A 26,688-nucleotide genomic window follows, 5' to 3' on the forward strand; every position below is an offset into this window, starting at 1 on the left:
TGTACCAAATTACAGAATCCCTACAGTACAGAAGGAGGCCAGTCGAGCCATTGTGTCTGCATCAACTCTCCAACAGTGCAGCTTTCCCAGGCCCACACCCTGCCCTATCCCCGTAACCCCACATATTTACCCATCTAATCCCCCTAACCTAAACATTTTGGGACACTAAGGGGTAATTTGGCATGGCCAATCCACCGAACTGAACATCTCTGGATTGTGGGAAGAAACCGGATCACCCAGAGGAAACTCTCACACATCTGGGGAGAATGTGTACACTCCACACAGGCTGGAATTGAACCCCGGTTCCCTGGCACTATGAGGCAGCAGTGCTAACCACTGCGCCGCCCCCGTGTCAGTCTCAAACTTGCTATCCGTTTGTATCAACCTGAAGTCTTCTTTTCCCAACTTCATTTGAATCAGTGTTGCCCTCTCCTTCCTCATTCATTTTGTCTTCTCTTGCTTTACATTTGGTCCTTCACTTGGATTTCATGACAGTTACAAACTATCGTAGCTGCTGAGTTAATGGGAGCTTCCCCCATTTTCTGTGTCTCTGTGCACAAATCAGTAAAATACTCATTTTTAACATAATGTGGCTGTTTCCTTCTTGTCGTTTTTTTTTGGAAACTGGGCTTTTACATCACTCGCCGTCACTGATTCATGTGTCAGTACTACACGCTCAACATTATCCCTTTCCTTCTTAATGAGCTTTGTCAATTCTGCTGTCACTGTGTTTTTAAAGAGTCTTAGGCAAAGAACAACAGTACACCCACTTACTGGTGATGACATCATTTAATCTGCATGCTGGACCCTAGGATATTCGACTCTGGGTAGCTTGTGTTAGATGGCAGTGACCTTGAGAGGTTACTGCTGAATGTTCTGACAGAAGCAGTGATTGCGAAAATAAGTCAAGAGCGGCTCACGTATAGCACTATCACAACAGCGTCAGATCAATCAACCATCATTTTCCCTTTCTTTTGTGATGGATATGATATGTGAGAAATGGAGAAGAATTTGGGTAGGGGGCAAAGAGAAAGACATCAGGCAAAATTATTCATTTCTGACCCTGTTCCAAACAAAATACTTCACTCCCTAGCCAGGTTTAATTGAATTGTGCAGTAGACAGTAAGCGCACTCAAATCCTGATAGAAAGTATTAACTACCATGCCAAAAAATCTGGGTTACGCTGAGATCAAGATTTCTAAAAATATCTACTGTTGCATCGCTGTGCCCTTGGCCCAATGAACTGGTAGTTTCACCCACGCTTCAGCAGAAGTAAAAATACTGCTGAGAAAGAAATTAAATCTCAAGAAACAACACCGCTTTCTCCCAAGGAGATTTATCAGTGTCCACCAGAAACATAATGGTGGATCTCCACAAAACAGGGATGGATGGAAAATGTTTGGGAAATAGAAATGTTATTGTCAGAGTGAGTGAACAGGCTTCCGTCCATCAGAATTCTGTAAGAATGAGTGAGGTTTGTTCCATTTGAATTCTAAACTTGTATCATTTATCTGACACTAGCCAGCACGCAAGGAAATACACACTACGAGGGATTTAATTTATCACATGTACTAGTATACAGTGAAAAGTATTGTTTTGTGCGTGCTATACAGACAAAGCATACCGTTCATAGAGAAGGAAGAGAGTGCAGAATGCAATGTTACAGCCATATCTAGGGTGTAGAGAAAGATCAAATTAGTGCAAGGTAGGTCCATTCAAAGTCAAATGGCAGCAGGGAAGAAGCTGTTCTTGAGTCAGCTGATACAGTACCTTAAGACTTTTGTATCTTTTTCTGTCGGAAGAAGGTGGAAGAGAATACGTCTGGGGTGCGTGGAGTCCTTAATTATGCTCGCTGCTTTTCTGAGGCAGCAAGAAGTGTAGAGTCAATGGATGCATTCACGATCCTTTATAGTTTCTTGCAGTCTTGGGCAGAGCAGGAGCCATACCAAGCTGTGATACAACCAGAAAGAACGCTTTCTGTGGTGCATCTGTATAAGTTGGTGTAAGTCATAGCGGACATGCCACATTTCCTTAATCTTCTGAGAAAGTTGAGGCATTGGTGGGCTTTCTTAACTACAGTGGTGACATGGGTGGATCAGGACAGATGGTTGGTGATCTGTAGCGGCACATTCTCCACTACGTTTCCTGAAGTCAATGGCTATTTTCTTGTTTTGCTGACATCGAGGGAGAGATTATTGTAATTGCACCAGTTCACTAGATTCTCCATCTCATTCCTGTACTCCACCTCGTCACTGTTTGAGATCCGTCCCATTAGGGTGGTGTCGTCAGCAAACTTCAAAGTCGAGTTGGCGGGGAATTTGGCTACACAGTGGGTCATCCAGACTTGAAACATCAGTTCTTTTTTCTCCTTACTGATGCTGCCAGACCTGCTGAGATTTTCCAGCATTTTCTCTTTTGGTTGGCCACACAGTCACAGGTGTATAAGGAGTAAGGGGCTGAGGACACAGCTTTATGGGGCACCGGTGTTGAGGATGATCGTGGAGGAGGTATTGTTGCCTATCCTTACTGATTGCAGTCTTTGGGCTGGGAAGTTCAGGATCTAGTAGCAGAAGAGGAGCCCAGCCCCAGGCCACAGAGTTTGGAGATGTGTCTTGTAGAAATAATGGTCCCCTTTGGAATTATATACCAGGAGTGAAAGGGAACCAACGTCCACTGAAAAATGCTGGTGAACTGGGAACTATTCCCAGCTGGTGTGTTTCTTCACAGAAGCTGTTATTATTCTGGGTGTATGTTTTCACATGTCGAGATTGCATGCTCCCTGCTAGTGTATGTGTATGTTTCCACAGGTGCTAGCTCCCTGCTGGTGTATGTCCATGCTTCCATGGGTGCAAGCTCCCTGTTGACGTATGTTTATTAAATTAACAGAAACTTGTGCTGAGCAACATTTTCTAAACTTTCATTCCTCCTCAAAAATCCCCTACCCCAAGAAATCCACAGCAGCAGTGTGCCAGAAGGATCAATTTGAAATTCACCCCAGACACGTGGGTCAAAATCTGCTTAAATTGTTCGGACAACAAGGATTATTGGGGTTTATTTTTAGATGTGAACTGAGAGTTACATTTTCTGCCCTAATGACCTTTGTCCTATTGCCTACACAGACAGACACACACACAGGCACAGTCAGGCACACAGGCAGACTCATACCAACATTCAGGAAAGTCAAGACTTTATATCCTGAAAGACTCCAGCATTCAGCAGGCAAAAACTTTCTAATTGCTTCTTACCTGTCGTATTAAGACTTTTTGATCAGCTTTACTTTCAAATACATATGCACACATTCCAATTATTGCCCAGATTCACAGACTATTGCCTGCCTCTCAAGGCCTGGCAGAATCACCTATGACAGCTGTTGTGCCGCTTAGTCTACTGACTGATAATGGACTGCATCAAAGCTCCTTACAACAGCCCAGAAGGCCACACGCCTCAAAGAGAGAGAGAGAGCTATTTTTGGAAAGTACACGTCATTTGAGGGCAGAGGGAGGGAGGAAACATTAAGGAAAGAAAATGAAATATTTCTTTTTTCTCTTAAATGATGTTGCTCCAATTACATTCAAGAGTCCTGAAAGGGCTTGGCATCACACTTTATTCTATCATTTGACTGGTTGTATGTCATTTGCACAGACAACCAGGAGACTGGAACAGGCAACTGCCTAAACTCCAGGCAATACAAATGTTAAGAATTAAGGGACACAATTAAGTGTGATGTTGACAATGGGGAATACAGGGGGTACTGGAGAAGCCTGAGAACACATTTTCAAGTTATCACGGTCACAAAAAAAACTACACAGTGAAAGACAAGTGACAAAGCCAGCATTTGCCCCTGGAATTACTACAGCTTTCTAATAAAAGAAGTTTGCGACTACTGAATGTGGGGCACTGTTGCTGCATGGAACAGAGCTGGGCTTACTTCAGAAAGTAGTGCCCTGTGTAAAATGCCTCAGGTGGTTTATACATGATAAGGCAGGACATAAATGAAAGCATTTCTGCTCTTGAGGATCAAACAAGCACAAAATAAAAGGGCTGTCCTCTCTGCAGCCTCGTGGCAAGATTAATAATCAATATTGCAAGAGGGTCCACTGGGAGTTTTCTGCTAATTTGATGGAGCCTAAAGCTTTCCCAACATTTATGGCAAGTGTACCAGCTCTTGAATCAAAGAACCTTTAATAGTATCAATATTGGTGCAGAATTCCAAGTAGAAATGGATATCCAGAAACATTAATCAAATGAATTTATTTCAAGTTTACTAACAGAGGACAGAAAGACATAGTAGATCAGATTAGTCCTTTCACCATCTTTAAAACAAATTTCATTCTAATCCAGATTAATGGGACCAAAGTGCCCCCCCCCCCCCCAACAACACACACACACACACACACACACACAATTTACCAGCTGCAAGAATACTATGCAAATTGGGTTTATGAGTCCCAACCCAGTGGTGCTAGTTGGCAGTCACTGAGATTACAAGGATGGGCAATGTCAAACTGTTGTTTGGAGGGGGTTTATTGTTAGAGAAACTAGATTCCACATGTATTATGTTACACCAGAAGTGGGAGCACTGACAGAAATATTGGATGCCCCTGATAGGAATGTGTCCTATTCTTTACATTTACATCCCAATCTTCATAAGCACAATCATAATAAATTTTCATAATAATCCCTAGATGCCAACTAGGGATCGCCAACTTCTTTGTGCACGAATTCTACTAATCACTCAATCTCTCTATTCTTCTCTCCCTTTTTCACTCCCTACTCCAGAAGTCAATTTCTAAAAGCACTCATCTTTACTGGACCTGCTACACATCATTCATTAGTTATGGCCGATTAAAGAGCCGGACATGCTCAAGATGGATTGTGTGTGCTGCAATGTTGAAAGGATTTTATGAATGAAGTTTACATCACATTATGATACAGTTATAAAACTTTCATGACAGCTTGTTGTCATCAAATATTTATCCTGGTAATGCCTCAGGCATCAGTTCAAGACCAAAAGGCCCTGGACAGCTTGGAAAATGAAAGTGACAGCCTTGATGGCTGCGCAGCTACATTTTACAAAATAAATAGCTACAGCATTTTAAATTCCTTAGACGCAATTATGAATTTTGAAAATCCCCCAAATCTATTTTATTCCATTAGGTTTGCTAATCTCCTGTGCCAGATGGATGAGCTGTAAGCAATGACTAGGTAAGCTAGGGCTCTTGACAAACAGGAGATGCTATGCAGTTATGTGAGCTACATAACAGGTTCGAGAAAGCAAACCCTGAACAATGCTTGCATATGCCCAGGCAGCAGGATAGTCAGGTTAAAGTTTAGAAAGGATCTCAACAAGCATTTCTTTATGCAGAACAGTTGGAGCCGTTGCCATGAAAGGTCACTGAAACCAAGGCACCGGGCTCATTTTTAAAAAGAATGGATGGTGTTTTAAGAAGAATTTAGCATTCTGGAAATGCAGAGTGAAAACGTGCTATCTTCATCCTTACTCACCTTGTGATTAGAGAAAAACTGTTTGTAAATACCACAGAGGTTAGTTCTAAAGGTTGAATGCAATGCCAGCACCTAGGGAAATAGGGTCAAAGGATGGGAAGCTGAGGTGAAGGAGGAATTCTAAAATGGATAGGTAGCAATGAGGGAGTAAAATCACCAGGACTTAGGGGAGGTATTGACAGACTTCAAAACACAACTGCAGCTCAAGATAAATCATAGAAAAAAAATAGTAATTCTTACCATTGGCATCTTGAACACCAGTCAGTGCTCCTACAGCAGCTGCAGTCTCTCCTGATAGTACAATCTGGCCTCCGCCCTGCAGGGTGGCTTCTGCAAGTGTGGCAACAGCATGGGCAGCAGCCTCGCTGGGAACACAAAACATACTGGTCACTCTCTACACTCTCCAGCACTGAATGATGCCAGTAGAAATATACTGCATGTACATAAATACAAATACAACAAACACTATACTGCACAGGAGAAGGCCATTTGGCCTCTTTGAAAGAATTATTCAGCTAGTTTCAGTATCCCTCCTAACCTTTCCTCATGGTCCATAAAAAGACTCATTTTCCCAGGTTCTTTGTCTATTATTTTAAATCTGTCACCTCTGGTTACCAATCCTCTTGCCAATGGAAAGAGTTCATCTCTATTTACTGTATCATAACTCCTTAGAATTTTAAATGCCTCCATTTCATCATCTCTGTTGTAAGAACAACAGTTTCTCTAGTCTCTCCACACTTGTAAATATACCACAAAAGCATTGTGTGGGTTAGGGTCAGCATGGCCCTTTGCCCATTTGATCTCATCTTTCCAGGAAACTCACTTCATTGTTAAGTTGCAACAAGAAGACATTCACTTAAGCAGGCAGAAAGGACACTGACAGAACAGTCAGTAACCAGAGGTTACAGATTGCTGAAGGACACTGGTGCGACACTTCCTCAGTACTGCCTCGATCATATGCACAGATCCTGAAATGCAACTCAGACTTTGAACTTTTTGAATCATTTGAATCAAGAGGCAACCAAATCAGCCATGCTGACTGGTCACTGCTCCCCTGAAGAAGCAAAGTCTTTCTGGGGAACAGTTCTACGTATGGTATCAAACCTTGATATACCATATTTCAATGGCCATGAAATATGTGTATAGTATGTCCTGCACTCCCAAGCAATGATAAGAAAATATGAATTATGAACAGGAGTGGGCCATTTGGCCCATCAAATCTGCTCCATCATTCAATAAGATCATGGTCAATCTGATTGTGGTCTCAACTCTACTTTCCTTCTTATCCCCTATAATCTTTGGCTTGCCTATCAATCAAGAAACTCACCTTTAAACATATTCAGTGATTCCACCTTCACTGCTGTCTGGGTAAGAGAGTTTCACAGACCCCACAACAACCTTCCAAAATAAAAACTGCACCATAAAAACATCAATAACCTCAGGCACAACTCATTCCAACTATAGCAAGATTTAATTCCATCCTGAACGAAGATTGAATTGAAGTTTATAAAGCTGGCTTCTTTCCTCAGTTCAGACCCAAGTAATCCTCCAGATTATAGGATGGCACAGTGGCTAGCAATGTGGTGCTCACAGTGCCAGGGACCTGGATTTGATTTCTTGCTTCAGTCACTGTCTGTTTATTTAATTTTGTCACTAATAGGCTTACATTAACACTGCAATGAATTTACCGTGAAAATCCCGTAGTCGCCATACTCTGGCTCCTGTTCGGGAACACTGAAGGAGAATTTAGCATGGCTAATGTACGTAACCAAAATATCTTTTGGACTGTGGGAGGAAACCGGGGCACCCAGTGGAAACCCCACAGATACAGGGAGAATGTGCAAACTTCACATGGACAGTGCCCAAGCTGGAAATTGAGCCAGAGTCCCTGACATTGTGAGGCAGCAGTGCTAACCACTGTGGCATCATACTGCTCATCTGGGCAGAATCCGCCTGTGTGAAAGCTGTACATTCTCAACATGTCTGCGTAGGTTTCCTCCAGGTTCTCTAGTTTCCTCCCACAGTCCAAAAGACATGCTGATTAGGTGCACTGGCCACGCTAAATCTTCCCTCAGTGTATCCGTACAGGCGACTTGGGATTTTCGCAGTAACTTCATTGCAGTGTTAATGTAAGCCTACTTGTGACTAATAAATAACCTTTAAACTTAAAAAAAGGATTAAGGGTTAACTGGTGTCTGCATTGTTCACAGCAGATGTGCTGCACATCATTTCTGGGTTCTGATGCAAAGCCTGCCAACTCTGGAACTTTGCTGTGATGCAGATGCAACTGGGAGAAATGAAAGGTTGGAAGAAAAAAATATTGTGGGTTAAAAGGCCAAAACCTAGTTACCGTCTGGTACATGAGGTGACAATGGTCCTCCACTCTTTCACCAGTTGAGATTGTGGCCCCTGACAAACTCTTTAAATGTAGCACATTATAGTCAGGGTCTTACTGCAATCCAAGCAAAGAATAATGCAACACTAGTTACATTAGAGTTTGCATAAAGAGCTGTAGCTTGAGCTCTGCTGAGTCTGATCCAGTAGACTGCTGCTTGGAACTGCCAATCATTACTGTCCCCTGCTGGAATTAATGCAGCATTACCACTTAAAAATAGGGCATTTTTTAAATGGCTGCAAGATTTCTCAAAGTTGGTAGGCGGGGTGGGGGGGGAAGAGAGGGTGAAACATAATAGTCATATCCTGAAATCAATGTACAATTTTACAATTCATTGACAGAAGATGCCCCTGATTTCATAGAACCACCCAACTCCTGAAACAGAATCTCATTAAGTACGTAAGTCTGAGCCTCGACAGTGAGGAGTAGTAGTGACAAATGGCACCACCACAGAACCTAATCTTGTCCTCACCTTTAAGCTCACAAACATGCAGCTCCAGCAGGGCTCAATGGATAAGAATCAGAAGGAAGAATGATGGCAAAATTATTGGTGGGTGCGGAGCTAAGTGTGGTTGTTGGAGAAAATCATCAAATGCATCTATCTGCAGTAAGGACTGGAATCACGTTGTGCTAACCACACATTACTCTCACTTAAAAACAAAACGTCCAGTTAAAGTTAATTATAAGTCACAAGTAGGCTTACATTCACACTGCAATGAAGTTACTGTGAAAATCCCCTAGTCGCCACAGTCTAACCAGCACGTCTTTCAGACTGTGGGAGGAAACTGGAGCACCCACAGGAAACCCATGCAGACACAGGGAGAATGTGTAAACTCCAGGCAGACAGTGATCCCAGCTGGAAATTGAATCTGGGTCCCTTGTGCTATGAGGCAGCAGTGTTAACCACTGTGTCACCTCCAAGACAATTCTTTAGAAACTGGAGAATAACACAATAACATGTAGAAAGAACTGCTCACCAAAGTCTCCATAAACCCCATGCACTAGATGTAAGGATATTTACAAAGGCAAAAACTACTCGCATCAAGTATATTTGATCAGAAGTCTGATGGGTTAATTAAAAGCAGGCAACCCAGAGGCCGACATGACACATTTGTAATGTTGGTTGGTGAAGGAATGTGTTCAAAGTGGAAAAGCTGTTAGCAATTAACAAAATTTGTGCAATTTAAATTGGTGTTTGTTCCCAGAATAATTTCAGAATCACAGAATTGTTAGTGCAGAAGGGGCAATTTATCTAGCGACATTCTCACACCTTCTGCCAGTAACCCTACACAGCCTATCTTTTGGGATAATAATCTAATTCCCCTTTGACTGCCTCAGTTGAATTGACCTCCGTTCTCAGGTAGCGCATTCCAGAACTATTCACTGCATCAAAAAGATTTTCCTCATCTTGCCCTTGCTTCTTTTTGCCGGTTACTTTAAATCCGTGCCTTCTTGTTCTTGATTCTTTCACGAGTGGGAAGTTTCTCTCCATCTGCTGTTTAGACCCCTGGTGATTCTGGATACCTCTATCAAATTTCCTCTCAACTTTCCCTTCTCCAGGGTGAACGGTCCCAATTTCTAACTGAAATTCCTCATCCCTTAGAGCTTTGCGTGAATCTGTCTTGGTTTCTTTTGTTGGAAAATGTATAAAAACAATTGTGTCTATAGTGCTTGTCAAACAGCAGGACCTTTAATAGGTGCCTCTGAAGGGGTTAAATTCTCTATTTCAAGTGAATTCTGTCTATGAGCAAGAAATTCCTATTCAATGTTGATGTATACTGCCAGCCTGTGGGAGACTCTGACATGACTGTGCAGTTAGTGTCATCAGAGTTGCAAAAAGCACCGGCAATTGTGGTCTTTGATTTTTATGGTTGAACTTTTTTAACAAATTAACCCCCATTTGCGAATTTTTTCCATTTTCTGTTCATCTGTGCTCAGTCAGCTGATCTTAGTCAGTGCAAAAACAATAGAAATCGCAGCAATTTGGGTGGGAAAGATCATTGTGGAAAACCACGCTGCCATTTGCCAATCTAACGCCTTTGAGTGTGCAGGTGGCGGGGGATGGCAATAGGAGTGGAGTGGAGAGCTGGCAGGAAACTAGTAAAGAAGAAAGGAATCTTATTTTAAACAGGACACTATTTAGACTTCAAATTTTTAGAATGCAAGAACATCCCCTTGCCCACTTCCCAACTCCCCAGACTGTTCACAGAGGGTCCTGCCACCATGCTCTTGAAGCAGGACAGGGAATTGGAAATTTTCTACTTGCAGTGAGAACTTTTAATTTCTTGCTCAATTTATGACTTGTACGTCCAAACACATTCTATCTCATCTTTAACATTGCGTTTGTTGCTTGGAGACAGAAGAAAGCGGGGGCTGAGAAAATGTCATTCCATTCATTAATCTCACTTTTACTAAGCACCTTGTACAATCCGCCTCACCACAGACTCCACTCAAAAAAGACTGCATTTGAGTTTAGCTTCTATTAAGTTTGAATCCTTTCCAAGAGTGGTTGAGAAATTCTGCATAAATGCACTGATTACTAAAGGTAGTCGAACAAAGCTACGGCACATACATCAGCCTCGCTTCTCCAATATTTGACATTCAGTTAACATTCCTCCCGTGCCAGCAGCATAAGATCCACATGTCCAATTTCAAGCGCCTCAGTCCATATTTTTGCCTATATTCTAAAAAAAAAATGAGACATCCCACTTGCTCCTTTGGTTTAGAATCAAAAATCCAAAAGGTACACTGTACACCCAATCCAAAAATATACAGTTAGATTTCTTTAACTCAGACAAAGTCTTCTGGACTCAAAACATTAGCTCTCTTCTCTCTCCACTGATGCTGTCAGACCCGTTGAGATTTTCCAGCATTTTTGCTTGTTTCAGATTCCAGTATCTGCAGTAATTTGCTTATATTTCAGATGGATTTCATATCGTGCTAATGCACCCTTCCCCCACAGCCACTTTGCTTTACTCAAGCATCAGTCAACAGTTCCTAAAAACACACTCAGCTGGTGTTGTTTCAAGTAATGAGTTTTGAACAACATTGGTGGCGTAAATAACATGTTGTGGCCCCTCTACAAACCGCTGGCTCACCAGCAGTTCACGCGCCTGCCCCGAGATCAAATTCCAACAGAAACTTGTGCCAGTCTTCCCCAGCTGGTGCAAAAATTGAATCCAGTGAGCAGTGCCACCATCTGGGGATCCAGATTCTGTGCTCTGTGCTGAGTGAGGTACAACATCAATAGAGCAATAAGGGGTAAAATTAAAATAACTTGCATTTATGCAGCGGCATCAGGGTGGAACCATAGAACCCTACAGTGCTGGAGGCCATTTGGCCAATCGAGTCTGCACCGACCACAATCCCACCCAGGCCATATCCCCATAACTCATAGTTACCCTAGCTAGCCCCCCTGACACTACGGGCAATTTAGCATGGCCAATCCACTTAACTCGCACATCGTTAGACTGTGGGAGGAAACCCATGCAGACACAGGGAGAACAAACAAACTCCACAGTGACCCAAGCCGGGAATTGAACCCAGTCCCTCGTGTTGAGTTAGCAAATGCTAACAACTGTGCCACCCAATAAAGTACTTTGTAGTGTGATCCCTGTTTAGTGTAGGAAATAAAGCACCCAATTTGTGTACAGCAAGATCCCACAGGTGGCACTGTGATAATGACCAGATAATGGGATTTAGTGATGCTGTTTGGGAGATAATGCTGGCTAAGACATTAGGGACTCCTTCTGCAAAAAAGTGCCATTGGAGTCCAGCTGAGAGAACAGATGGTACATCTTCTCATCTGAAAGGCAGCACCTTCAAAACTGCAGAACTCCCTCATGCACTTGAGTGTTAGCCTGGGAAGGGAAGTTACTCCATAAGCCTTTTAGCTTAGAGACCGTCACTTAGTCATGATTGAGGGACAGAAAACTGATCCTAGTGCCTCACCCACGATTCTTAGCCAGTATCCCAACTGGAGCAGACGCAAGGTGGGGATATGTGATGATTTGATTTGCTGGTGACCTTTCCCTCCTCTCCAGTTGAATAGCTTGCACAGATGAAGATGATCTATTTGGGTGAGGTACCAGAAATTAACGCATGGATTCTCATTTGAGAATGGAGTCAATGTCTGCCAGTGGAGGGAAAATTGGCAAGTTAAAAAAAACCCAGAAACTTGTGTCAGAGGGATCCCAAAACACTGTGTTAGGATCTATTGTAACCAATCAAATACCCAGGTAATGAGTCACAAACAGAAAACTCAGGAAACACAATAAGCCAGGCAGGATTGGTGAAGAGAACAGGCTAGTTAACATTTCAAGCATGCAATCCTTCATCAAAACTGATCCTATCTCCACACAGACAGTGCCCAGCAGGGGTGGAGGGCAGCAGGAATTGCTCTGGCTTATTTTCTCATCTCCAGAACAGGGTCAGAAAACAACTTTAGGTGCCTCATTCTCACTCTGCTTTCTCAACTGGAGATCACCTAACTCAGCATCAATCAGGGGCTCAAACCTTCAACCTTTCTGACCTGGGCTACTCTTGAACAAACTTGCCAAATGATTACTGGCACAAATTTGTTTGCAAGCTTGTCTCACCGCCCCCCCAGGCAACACCCCTTTTGAGTTATCCTCTCGCCATAATTAGGCACCATTATCTTCCTATAACTTATCTCGGTCTTGGGGGTCAGATCGGCAAGTTGATCTTATCTTAGATCTTGGCCAAAACTACTTGGTAGAATTTGAGCTGCTAAAAGAGTCTGAAAGAGGAATTTCACCTGCTTTTTGATTTCTATCCCCAGCCTGTCCCCTTTTACAACTTATTCACTCATCCACCCCACAGGTAGGCCAGTTTGTGTGCAGAATTGAATATACTAGTAGTAGGAAAGAGGATGACCTACATCAAACTAATTGAAAAATTAAAATCCCATTAACTGTGAAATGTGAATAAGATGCATCAATAAAGGATCATCTTCAGCTGTAAGCTCAAAAAGTTATACATTTTAAAATCAATGAACTTGAAAATGAAATTTAGACTAAAGGTCCAGCTGTTAGCTCAGGATATTTCCCTTTTTTCCCTGGGAATCAAGGCGGAATTTTATGCAACTTCCCTCCAGAGCACCGCTGATCGATACCCACCTGTTCAGTGCCATGGTAACGGTGGCCCCTTGCTGCATCTCCTGGGATGCAGCCACTGCGGCCTCTGCCAGAGAGGCCACGGCCTGGGTGGCTTCAGAGGCCTGGGTTGTCTGGATGGCCATTTCCCCACCTTGCAACGTGGCCCAGTTCTGCTCCACCTGTGTGAAGAAAGTGCTGGTGTTACTGAGGCAGAAACAAACAAAAACATGAAGAACCAAAGGAAAATCTGTATGCCCGCATGTGTGTGTGTGCGCATGTGTGCGCGCGTGGGGAGGGATTGGGGTAGAATCATAGAAGCCCTACAGTGTAGGAGGCCATTCGACCCATCGAGTCTGCACTGACAACAATACCACCCAGGCCCTATCCCTGCTTAGTTACCCTGCTAATCCCTTTAACCTATCACATCCGGGACACTAAGGTTAATTTAGCATGCCCAATCCACACATTTTTGGACATTTTGGGTGGGGTTGGTGAGTGTGAGGAATAGGTGCATATTGTCGCAGTCTTTTTTTTTGAAAAAAAAAGTAGCTGAAGAAAGAAAACTAATGGAAAATTAATATCTCCTGCTCCAACAGAATGTTGCTGCTTTGGAACATTTCCACAAATCACAGGCAGTTGGGGAGAAGGGGGTTGGGGCTGATGCAGGAAGAGGGTTTCCCGAGTAGGGTAAATCTATGACAGCTTTCAGACTGGTCGAGCTCCAGTTTAAAATGAGCAGGGCAGTTCAGGGACACAGGCAGCTCCTTTCCATCAATACCTCGCCCAAGTGCCTTTGAAGAGAATCAAAAACAAGCGGTAGATTTTCTACTGAAAGTTCAGGAGGACTATTTAAACAAAATTAAAATCTCCACCCTGGACTACCCATTCTCTCTAAACAAATCCATTGCCAATTTCCATTGAGCTTTCAAAGGTTTAACATTACCAGAAGAGAATTCGGGGCTCCCAGGTGACTCAGAAGGTTACAACAAACACAGCAGGACCATACAGATCAGAAAGAACGCATGGTTCATCCATGGTCGGTGCCAAATCATTTCAGTCACAATGTTACAATTGGCTTGAGTAGGAGGAATAGTTAAGATTTCCACTCTAAAACACAATCTAATGAACCCTACCAGCTTAATAGGAATCAGCCACAGTAGTGGTGACTTGACTTTCACGGTCAACTTGCCAAGTGCCTAGGTTTACACATGAATGCAAAGCATTTGCTGGATATTCTAAGGGACATGGAACACAGCAGTTTCAGGAGAGGTGAAAACTGGAGCAAAAAAAAGCAAAGCTAACAATAAACCTTTTCTGTTATTTAGCGAGATTTTAGCAGCTGCTCAGGAGATTGTTTTACAAGCCACTCAGAATATAGTCAAAAAAATGCAGCCTAACTAGAAGAACTGGCCACTTAATTTAAATACCATGAATATTTTCACTGATCTTGCACAACCATGTGCAACTAACTGGGTCTTGCATACCTGATTTCTCAAGGGGTAATCTGTTACTCACATGTAATACTCATCATCCTACCAAACTGCATGCAAATTAGAAATCACCTTTACATAACACCTTTAACCACATAAAACACCCTATGGAACATCATTGGAGCAAATAACATACAAAATCTGACTATGAGTTACATAGAAATACCCGAATTAGAACAAATAGACAAAAACATGGTCAAAGAAGTAGGTCAAAGACCTTAAAGAAAGCAGCAGAGATTTAGGAAGGGAATTCAAGAAATTAGGACTTCAGTAGCTGAAGCCACAGCCACCAATGGTGGAAAGAAGAAAATCTGCGGTGTGCAAGAGGCCAAGGATTGACAAGTTAAGAGAAGGTTGTAGGGCTGAAGACGTTTACAGAAACAGGAATGGACAAGCCTATGGAGGGATTTGAAACCAAAAGGTGAGAATTTTAAAATCAAGGTACTGTCAGCTCAGGGGGTCAATGGCAGTTGCTGATCGCAGCAGTGATGGATGAATGAGACATGATGCGAGCCAGGCTACGGGCAGCAGACACCAAATATGGAAGAAAATTAAATTTCAAACTTTATTTTAGCAATTGTAGAAATCCAGTTCTCACAATCCTGCCTTCATATGTGCATTTTTCACATGCAGAAAGTCTTGGCAAATGAGGGGCTGGGCAATGCATCACAAGGTGTGTTACAAGTGTGAGAAATCACCAGAAATTTTCAGACCTGAGCCCAGCTCGCACAAAGGGAAACGCTCCATTACCTCCTCTTCTGGACAGTAGAACAGCTCGTTGTTTTTTATAGTTGTCCAAGAGCACTTCTCTGTCTCTGAATTACCCAGACTCCAAACATATTTAGGACTGCCATCTTCTGATATTGCAGTCAAGACTTACTGTATTACCTTACCGCTGCAAAACTCCCTACTTTTATCAGTCTTCTTTCATTTGCCACTTTCAGGTTTCACCTGACCACTGCCCAAAACTTGGTGGCATCATCTTAACATAATTTCTTGAAATAGCTTGCTTGCTTCCAATTTTCCAACCTCAACACAAAATAGTGAGCATGCCTGTGAGCCTACAAGAGTTAAAAACTTTGTGCCAAAGGCTAGTCCACATCACAATGTTCACTAGGTTTGGGCTTCACTGCTCTAATAAGGTTTACGAAGACTGGTGGGGCAATGAGAGGTATCAATGGCTGTAAAACTAATTGCTTCCTAAAGGTTCACAAAGGGTAAAGTGAAGCAGAACAAAGTAAGATTGTTCCTCACAGGGCAGAATAACAAGACTCACAACATACATTCATCTCTTAACTTGGTGAAAGTTTACTGCCCTCAGTGCAACATTTCAATGGTTTGATGCCAGGAATGGCATAGCAAAAAAAGGATTGCCCAATTCACAAAGCGACATATGGTCCACCAAGTAGGCAGAGCAACTCAAAAACTGCCCAATGAAAGGACCAAGCGATAGGACAGAATAAGCAATATGTGAACTGTTCAATGGACAGTTCAAATCAAACACACGGATTGAATCACAGACTGGAAAACAATTTCAGATGATGAAAATGAAACAAGATGTGATTAACTCTTGATCAACTTTAACAAAATGACTGCGATTAAGACTCTTAAGTAAATAGCATTTTAAAAGGTGCAGATCAGGTGCAATGCTGATATATTTTAACTTATTTACAATTAATTTTAAGACAATTCAATATTTTCCTAAAAGAAATTTTAACTTATTTTCTCTTCGTTCTCTCTAATGCTCAGAGGCTAGGAGTTATAGAGGAGCAAAATGAGTTAGGCATCCATATAGAGAAATCACTGAAAGCTAGTGCACAGGTATAAAAAGTAATTAAAAGGCACGTTGAATGTTGAACTTTACTTCACAAAGCTGATGTAGTGATAATTCAATTGTACTGAGCCTCATCTGGAGAACAAAGTGCAGTTTGGGCACTGAACCTTAGGAAAAATACATTAACTATGGACTGGGTGCAGTGCACATTCACCATAATGATGCCAAGGAATCCAGGGTTAAATTATGAAGCCTAGTTGAATAAACTTGGTTGATATTCCCTGGAGTTTTGGAGGTTGAGGTATTTAATTGAGACACTTCAAATAGATTTGATAGGGCAGAGAGTAGGAAATTATTTTCCCAGGTGGGACTGCCCAGAACAAGAGGTCAAACATAAAAATTGAGAATATTAAGATCAGGCCTTTCAGGAGAGAAATCAGAAACTACTTTTCCCACAGGAAGAATCATGAAAATTTGGAATTTGGCCTCTCAAAAGACCGCAAGATCTATAGCTTCTTCTGGTAAAGGTATTAAAGGATATGGATCAAAGGCAGGTAAATGGAGTTGAGGTACAAATCAGAACAGATTCATGGTGCTGAATGGTCTCCTTCTCTTCCAACGGGGGGGGGGGGGGGGGCGCGAAGGACTGAATGGCCTCTTTCTGCACTGTATGGATTTGATGCCAACTTAACATAACATAAGAACATAAGGAATAGGAGCAGGAGTAGGCCATCTAGCCCTTCGAGCCTGCCCCGCCATTCAATAAGATCATGGCTGATCTGTCATGGCTCAGTTCCACATTCCCGCCCTCTCCCCATAACCCTTAATCCCCTCTCTTATCAAAAACCCATCAACCCGCGTCTTAAAAATATTTAGCGAGGTAGCCTCCACCACTTCAACGGGCAGAGAATTCCAGAGATTCACCACCCTTTGAGTGAAGAAGTTCCTCCTCAACTCCGTTCTAAACCGACCTCCCTTTATCTTGAGGCTGTGCCCCCTAGTCCTACTGTCCTTTCTGAGCGGGAAGAGTCTCTCCACCTCTATCCTATCCATCCCATTCATCATCTTATATGTCTCAATGAGATCTCCCCTCATTCTTCTAAACTCTAACGAGTACAAGCCTAGTTTATTCAGCCTCTCCTCATAGCTCAACCCCCTCAACTCCGGTATCAGCCTAGTAAACCTCCTCTGCACTCCCTCCAAGGCCAAAATATCCTTGCGTAAGTGCGGCGACCAAAACTGCACACAGTACTCCAGCTGCGGCCTCACCAATGCCCTATACAGCTGCACTTCCCACCTCCCAGCCAAACTTATCCTCTAGTTCTATAAACTTGCCCTTCAGCAAGTCAAAAACAGCCACCCAGACTCTGAATGTCTCCAGTGCTACCCAATGTCAAGATTGGGTGCTAGTATTGGATGAGTCGTGCTCGGTGGGAGTTTGGATGGAGCCCACACCCTGTGAGTGCGCGTGTGATTGCGACTCTCACCTCTCCGTCCTGCACAGTGGAGTAATTCACCTGAGCAACAGTTACCGTTCCTGGGAGTTCAGACGCATCTGCCAGAGTCGCAACTGTTGCACCCGTGCCAACCTGCAAATAAGGGCAGACATGAAAGAACAGTGCTTTAATCTGCAGCAGAGTGTCTTCATTCCCCACTCACCTCCTTCCCAAAGATTATCCTTTGCTTAAAGTCAAAACAAATCAGTGACACAGCTCTGCCTGATGGTTTAGTAAGTAAATAGACCATATAGTCTGGTGTGAAGCTACGTAGACCAGATAGGTCTGAGTTCCCACCTTTGGTCTCAATTGGAGTGTTAAGAGACTTGCTGATCAGCCTTAATGTCTCTGTTAGGAAAAAGAACAAGAATTGGGCAAATAAAAAAAAATTCAGCTACTGTCTCAGCTCATGATTAATATCCTACCACCCCTCCCCACTGAAAAGGAGCACGGATGGATGCTAGGCAAGGGCAGGGTCAAATATGATGGTTTCTATAAAAGAAAGAAAAATAGAAAGAAAGATTTCAATTTATATGACATCTTTCATTATCTTGGGATGTCCTGAAGCATTGTACAGTCTATGAAGTTTGTTTTTAAGAAGACAGTGTTATACTTTTGGGAATGCATCAGCTAATTTGAAAGTCACAAACAGCAATGAAAGAAATGACCAGCCCATTCCTTTTAGATGACAGTTGAGACTTAAATATTTATCAAGATGACAACTCTTCTTCAGAATCTTTAACGTTGCTTGAGGGGGCAGATAGGCCCTAAGTTTAACATGTTGTGAAAGAAATGGCATCTCCACCAGTGCAAAGCCTCGGTTCTGCGCCGGAGTGTCAGCATTGATTCTGGGTTCAAGTCTCTGAAGCATGAAACAAAACCTTCTGACTCAGTTCTCTTATAGAGAAGGAGAGAGAAATGGAGAGGTTAAGAGAGAGAATTTCAGATCTTAAGGCCTAGTTAATTGAAGGCACATTGGCATGAAGGTGGTGGGGAATACACAAGGCAGAGTTAGAAAAGTACAGAGTTCTTGTAAGGTTCAAGGGCTGGAGGAGATTACAGAGATATGGAAGGGCAAGGCATGGAGGAGTTTGAACACCAGGGTAAAAACTTCAAAACAGAAGCGTTGCTTGACCAGAGTTCAATGTAGTTCAGTGACCACAGAAGAGACAGGTGAAAGGGACATGGTGTGAGTTAGGAGCCAGGTAGCAGAGTTTTGGAGGATGTAAGACTGGGGAGTGGACAGGAAAGCAATGGAGTAGTTGAATTTAGAGGTAACAAAAGCATGGATGAGGAGTTCAACACTAGCTGGACTGCAGCAGGAGTGAAAGGACGCAGGTAGAATGGACGGTCTTTGTGATATGAAGGATATGGGGTCTGAAGCTCATTATATGGTCCAAGTAGATGTTGAGGCTCTGAACAGTATGGTTCAACCCAGGGCAATGGCCATGGACAGGAATCTAGTTGGCAGCTCAGAAACACAGCTTGTAGTTGGAGCTGAAGGCAATAGACTTGATACTGTCAATGTTTAATTGAAAGAGATTTTGGCTCATCCAAGAATGAGCACAAGCTCATCCAGATAAAGCAAGGTGACAAATCAGAGGCAGTGGAGGGACTGAGGGAGGTGACGGGGAGGCAGACTTCACAATTTGCAGCAGACATATGGAACCTGACAATCTGCCAATGGACAATGTCACCAAGGGCAACATATGCATAAAAGAAATAGATGGAAGAATGATAGATAGTCAGGGAGTTCCAAAGATAACAATGCAGGAAAAGGAAGAGAAGCCATTGCAGGAGATTCTATGGCTACAATTGAATGGCTAAGAATGAAAGCGGGTGACTCCAGTCCCCTGATGAGGAAGGGGCCTCGGCGGATGATGAACTGTGTCAAAGGCTGTGGGCAGGCAGAGAGGGTGAGAATGGAACGTGCACTATGGTCAGTCAGGGAGGATGCAATTTGTGAAGTTGATCAGTATCGCAGTAGGGTAGAAAACTGATTGAGGAATTCAAACTTGGAGTTTCAAGATTTTCAGAGAGAAAAGGGAGCTTGGCGATGAAGTGGTAGTTTGCAAGGACAGCAAAGTCAATGATATGCTTTTTGGGAGGGGGTTATGACAGCAGCTTTGAAAGGGGGTTTTGATAGTACCCAAGTAAGTGGACCACTTACATTATCAGCTAGCAGTCAGGAAGGGAAGTGGGGCCATCAGCACCATAGTGGATAAGCATTTGAGGGTAGGAGGTGGAACTCATGGACAGGATAAGCTCAGAGAGGGGATGAGGCCAATCTAGGAGAGAAGCTAGAGAAAGATGCAGTTCTTTAAGTAGGAACAAAAAAACTTGAAAATCACCTGGATCAGAGAGACTGTGCCATCGGGATTGCTGATTGTCTGTACCACTGTCTGAGAGGGGACGAGATGGGCAATGTGTGTCTGCGGCTGTGACTGCTGATCTTCAAAAGCATACAGCAGATCCTCTCTGCCATGCTGCTTATAACAGTTCTTAACAATCGTCCTCAGGGCCTGCGTCCAGGAAACCTATGTGGAAAATTCAACTTTTAAATATGGTCATGTAAAATATCAGATCTCATATTTGCCACATTTGTCATTCCACATTCCTCAAAAGGAGCAGGAATCATTAGATAGCAATCAGGAGCAGACTAATTTACATAGAATTCACAACATGGAAACAGTTGGGCCCAGCTGCTCAGTGCTGGTGTTTATGTTCTGCACAAGCCTCTCCCTAATTCTCTTCATCTAACTCCATGAGCATAACTATCCACTGCTTTCTCTCACAAGTATTTACCAAGCTGCCCCTTAAATTCATCTATTTCATTTGCATTAACAACTCCTTGTGGCACTACATTCCCCCATTTTAACAAGTAATTGAATATAGATAAGTCAAAAGCAATACATTTTTGTAGGAAGAATGAATCCCTTGAAAAATATGTCAAAATGGAGTAGATGAATAGAGTGGTCTGTTACAGATACACAGATCATTAAATGTAGTGGTGCAGGTGAAACCTCTTTACCCAGAATGAGTATACAGGTCATTACAGGAAATGGTTGAAACAAAACAGCACAAATGCTTTCCTTGGAAACATATGATGGAATTAGATTAACAGGGGTGAGAGGAGGCTTGTGTGAAACATAGGTACCAGCACAAAGCCATCGGGGCAAATGGTCTGTATCTGCGCTGTAAAACTGTCATTTCTCCTGAATTCCCCCATTGGATTTATCCATGACTACCTTGTAGTTAATGAGTCCTCCTCAATCACATGTGACTGCAGAGTCCAACTGCGGAGATATCCCCTGTCTAAGATCAAACCATTCAGCGCAGACCAGGGACCTCCAACATGTGTTTGACTCTGCCACTTGTAGGAAAAACTCACTCAACCATTGGAAATGGCCCCAACAAAGATTCTTTGCAATTTTTCAGATTGATCTTTCGCAATGTAAATAAAGCAATAGTAAAATCAAATCCAATTGTCACTCCAAAATCAAAAGCAACAGGGACCGTGAACCAGAGCTGATTAAGAATTCTTGGTGATCCTAGGCACTCCCCCCACAACCCTCCAATCCATTAAAACCGACCCCAGCATAGAAGCTGGGCAACCGTGCTCAGCCACAGAGATTCCAGATAGGATCATTCTCCAGTGAGGTCAAGGGCATGGAGATTGAGATCCTGCATATTGGACAGGGCTTCCCAGCCCAAGGCAGCAACTCCATTATCTGCATGTGCTAATATACACCCACTGAAAACAGTTAAAATGTGCCCGGAGAGAATGATATCGATAACCAGTTGTGGTGCTGCTCTTACTGATCTTAAAAATGCACGCATCAAATCTGAGCTGTGCCACGGTTGGGATACTGGAGATGATAGATTTTAAAAATTCATTAATGGGTAATGCAAGTTGCTGGCCGAAAGTTACTGCCCATCTTTAATTGCCTGACAGTTGGAGGTATTACTGCAATCCCTGTGATGTGGGTACACCCACAGTGCTGTTAGGAAGGGAGATCCAGGATTTTGACTTGGTGACATTGAAGGAGCGACGATATAGTACAAAGTCAGGGTGGAGTGTAATTAGAGCAACTAACAGGTGGTGGTTCCATTCACTGCTGCCCTGTCCTACTAGGAGGTAGAGGTTATGGGCTCAGGAGATTTTGTTGAAGGAGCTTTGTGGGTTGTGGTAATGCATCTTGTACGTGGTAGACATTGCTGTCAATGGTGGTGGTGAGGGGTGGTGGTGAGGGGCAGGGGTGGGAAGACTGAATGTTCAAGTTGGTGGATAGGATACTAATCACACAGACTTGAGTGCTACTGGAGCTGCACTCAGCGAGGTAAGTGGGGAATATTCCATCACAATCCTAACTTGTGTCTTATGGATTGGCATTAGGGAGTCAGGAGGTAAGTTATTTGTTGTACAATTCTCAGCCTCTGACCTGCTCTTGGAGCCATAGTATTTATGTAGCTAGTCCAGTTAAGTTTCTGGTCAATGGTAAACCCTCAAAATTATTGGTGAGATATTCTGCCATGGCAAGGTACAGAAAGAGGAGATAATCAGACTCTCTCTTATTGGAGATAACCATTGCCTGGACATTCGTGTGGCTTGAATGTTTCTTGTCATTTAGAAGCTCGAGCTAAAAGTTGCCCAGGTCTTGCTGAATGTGGATTCTGGAAACTTCTTTGCGTGAGGATGAATAGATATGAGCTGTGAATTGTGCCTCTCATTATTCATAACGAACATGAGCCCAATGAGAAAAGATTATTCCAAACTTTGTCTCCTGTATACAATGTGAATCCTATGTCATAGGAACTTAGGTGCAGGAGCCTGCTTTGCCATTCACCCATTGGAGCCTGGTCCGCCATTTAATTAGGTCTTCTGTCACTTTTCTGTGCCATTACCACATACTTTGATGTCATTTCTGTGTTGAATGTACTCAACGAACGTACAAGAACACAAGAACAAAAAGCAGGAATAGACCATTTGGCCTGCTCTGCCATTCAACATAATCACAGTTGATCTTGGGCTTCAACTCCACTTTTCCACTTGTTCCCTGTATCGCTTGATTCTGAGGCCAAAAATCTTACCTACTCCAGCTTTAAAAGTAATCAGTGACAGAGCATCCACAAGCTCCTAGGGTAAGAAATTCCAAAGATTCACAACCCTTCATCCTGTGACTGTATGTCCATTATTTAAGATTCCCTGGAAACAATCTCTTAGCATCTACCCTATCAAGCCCATTAGAATCTTGTGTATTTCTATGAGATCATCTCTCCTTCTTCTAAACTCAAGAGAATATAGGTTCAATTTACTCAACCGCTCATCATAGGGCAAGCTCCTCATTCCAGGGATCAATTTCATAAACCTTTGCTTACCTTGTCTAATGCCATTATATCTTCCTTAAATATGGGGATGAAAATCGCACACTGGTATTCTAGACGTGGTTTCACCAAAAACTTGCTCCAACTGTAGCAAGACTCCTTTATTCCTGTATTCCAATCCCCTCGCAATAAAGGCCGACATATTATTTGCCTTCCTAATTGCATGCTGCACCTGCATGCAAACCTTCTGTGTTCCTTTTGCCTACTTACTTAATCATCTACTCATTCAAACTCTTTCAAAAGTTCTCCAAAACAATACGCTCTGATTTCTCCGTAAAAAAGGAAAACTCTAGAATAGTGGAACTGTAATAGAATTGGCAGCCTTGTGCGAAACGCATTCACTAAACCGCCACTACACCTAGTTACCAAATGCTGACTCCTGAAAGGTAACACAAGCAGGTGACAATGATGGAAAAACTAAAAGTTGTAAATTTCTTGCATGTCATCTCACTACAGTCTGGTTCAGGTCAGAAATTCCCACTATCGAATATAAATGGATTCCTTCAGTGATCCTGCTTACCCGCTGTTTCTGTTCCTCCGAACGCACATCGCTGCGAACATTGGCCCACGGAATGTCTTCAGGCCACCACACAGGGCGGCAGCTCTCCTTACCCCAGCCAGGTTTCCCTCGGCCTGTCGAGTATTTCAGCATCTCTGGGATGAAAGCACGGAGCTGAGCCTGGAGGAGGCAAAGACAGAGAAGAATGGTAATCTAGCCAGTTACATACTCATGGGGAATGGGTTGTCCAGCAATACAGGGCAGAAAGGTGCAGAATTTTTTGCAAGTTAAACAGATGGTTGGATAATGTTTTGGTGCAAGGGGCTGAAGTGTACAAGGGAGGAGCTGGATGGGGGATGTTAATTTAGTTTTGGGAGCAGCAATATACATTCATCTTCTGATCCTATGCATTCATGGTTTGTTGGGCATACAAACTTTAGCTCATGAAATTCTTGCGTTACTGACTATATTTATTTTGGAGGAGGGCAAGTTATGCTTTATTTGATGAGCCAGAAAATGTCAATAGCCCTGAGATTGAAGGTTAAGTGATATGTGGTAATCATGCGACCCTTCCACTACATTCTATTACCCATTTTTTGTGTGCCTGTAAAAGTTGTTAGTGCTGGGAATCAGAGTTACTGAAGATGATTAGTTCACACTAATTTCTATGGCGTTTTTACATGTAAAAAGCAGGTCCCCGCCCTACAGCTTTAAGTTTCTTTAGTAAAAGCAGGAAGTGCTGGAAATACTCAACCGGTCTGGCAGTATCTGTTTAGACAGAAACAGATTTACAGTTTCAAATTCATTATTACTGGACTCCAAACATTAATTTTGTTTCGCTCTGCTGCAAAACATGCTGAGTTTTTCCAGCATTTTCTTTCTATTCCCGATCTCCAGCATCCACAGTACTTTGCTTTTTGTTTTGTTTCTTCATTACCATTCCCTTTGGCCTAACATCACGACTCACATTTCCCATCCTATTACAGACCTACCCCTTTGTTGTTCTTCTGGGCTCCCCACTTTCACTTGCTGAAAGCCTATAACATTTTTAATTTTTCTCAATTTTAATGGAAGTTCACTGGACTTGAAATGTTAATCTATTTCTCTCTCTCTCAGACGCTGCCTGGCCTACTGAGTACGAAAATGAGAGGGCACAGATTTAAACTAGTTTGCAAAAGGAGCAAATGTGATGTGAGGAAAAGATTTTCACACCACCAGTGTTTTGGCCTGGAATGCACTGCCTGGAACTATGGTGGAGATAGGTTCAATCAAGGCATTCAAGAAAGCATTAAATGATTTCTTGAATAGAAACAATATGCAGAGTTATGGGGAAAAAGGCAGAGGAATGGTACTCTCCCACAATGCTCATTTGGAGAGTTGGTGTAGACGTGATGGGCCAAATGGCCTCCTTTTGTGCCACAATTCTGTATTTTCAGCATTTTTATTCCATCATCTGCAGTGTTTTTGCTTTTGTGTATAATCCATTGATTGATAAAGATTAATTACATTCAGACCAGATTAAAGCAACAACTGAACTAAGTTTAGATCATCTATGTGTAATCCAAATTGATTGAAGGTCCAAACACTCGGTTTCCATTCCTGGTAAGAAACTAAAACCCTTGTGCCCCGTGATTATTTCTACCAGCTTTCCTTCTCCATAACCTCTGTCATCAGTTCAATCTTCTTGTCTTTTGTCACTTTTTGTGTTGTAAGCGTACAGCCTTTCTGGGATATCCCTAGCAGAGAATGACAATTGCTAATGGGGGTGAGGGGGTGCAAGCAAGCAGTGGTTTGAACTGTTTTCAATCTGTAGTGGTACATTATTAACTGAGATCTCTTTGAAGGCTGGATGATCCAATAGAATTAACCTTTTAAAGCTTTTTTGATAGTTGACCTGGAAAGTTGCAGCTTAAACCTTTGTGTCCCTGTTTAAATAATCATAGTTGGGGCTAAGGGTGTGCTATAGTTCACCAATTGGTACCTTTCCCAAACATTCACCTTTCATATATGAGCCTCAGAAAGCTCTGAGGCTGTTATCCAGTCAATTAGCTAGCAATGTTATGCATGTTATACAAAATGCACACCACATTCAGACACTGACACCCAGTGCAGAATTGGGTGGGGAGGGAGAAGGACCTCCTCGTGGCCAAGCTAGCCACTAATATGTCCAGCAATGGGAGGTCAACGGAGTGAACTGTCTGGACTGTGTGTCCCTCTTTGTGGCTGTATTCACTGCCGGGTATCCCTTGAAAAGGAACATGCAATGTCTGCAGGCACCACAGAGGCCTTCCATGCCTGATGGGCACAAGAGCTGGGGTGCATTATCTATCCCTTTACTCACATTTTGTTTTGACATTTTAAGTTTCCTCTGAGACTCTGTTTACTCTGCATCCCTTTAAGAAACTGCATTTTTAATTTAGCCCAGTTTGTTAGTTTAGTTTATTTGGTTAATGAAAAGAAGCATATCCAGACATTGAAAATCATCCTTTGGCAACTAAATCATGGCCAATAACTGACGCTCCGTGTTCACAATGGATCTGATCAGGTTTGCTACAAATTGCAACACAATGTGGAAAAAAAATCAACTTTAAAGAGCAGCGAAAAGAGAAGCAGAAGGAATACAGATTTTTGAAAAATATATTTGAGATCCTCCAGTGATGCATTGGCTTTCTTCTTAAAATAGCCACGGTATATAGAGTAGGAGAATCCCTCTTTTTCAGCAATCACTCGCTAACAAATATGATTGTCCACCTAAGAAACTCTGTCACAGAATCATTGGTTCTGTGGGTCCTTGCATGGCTGAGCAACCCAATCCTAGAGCTGCATCTCCAAGTGTTCCCGGGAGGTGGGTTTGAGATAGCTGGTATTCCTTCCTCATTACCAGGCCTTATCTTGCTGTTGGGTGTCCTCAAAGAATTTTGATCGATTATCTTCGATCAGGAGATTCTTCCAACTAAGTCTCTCCTGGCTACTGACGTCTGTGTTGCCTGCAGGGTGGCTTCGAAACACTTCCTTTGTCCTCCTCTT

At 42.7% G+C, this 26,688-nt stretch overlaps 1 protein-coding gene across 5 annotated transcripts in view; it reads right to left on the bottom strand.

The window, feature by feature from the left end:
* Positions 1-26,688, bottom strand: part of nrf1 (nuclear respiratory factor 1) — a 68,302-nt gene that overhangs the window by 20,969 nt on the left and 20,645 nt on the right. For 4 of the 5 annotated variants that reach the window (XM_080207634.1, XM_080207638.1, XM_080207635.1 and 1 more), the window contains 5 exons: positions 23,683-23,841; positions 20,129-20,314; positions 17,769-17,870; positions 13,039-13,196; positions 5,746-5,870 (listed from right to left, as the gene is read on the bottom strand). In XM_080207634.1, the coding sequence (XP_080063760.1) occupies positions 5,746-5,870; positions 13,039-13,196; positions 17,769-17,870; positions 20,129-20,314; positions 23,683-23,841 (730 nt within the window). The remainder of the gene's footprint in view (positions 1-5,745; positions 5,871-13,038; positions 13,197-17,768; positions 17,871-20,128; positions 20,315-23,682; positions 23,842-26,688) is intronic. The other variant, XM_080207636.1, reaches the window with a different exon arrangement.

Source organism: Carcharhinus amblyrhynchos, chromosome 19 (assembly GCF_965287045.1).
Source record: "Carcharhinus amblyrhynchos chromosome 19, sCarAmb.v2.hapA, whole genome shotgun sequence".
NCBI lineage: Eukaryota > Metazoa > Chordata > Chondrichthyes > Carcharhiniformes > Carcharhinidae > Carcharhinus > Carcharhinus amblyrhynchos.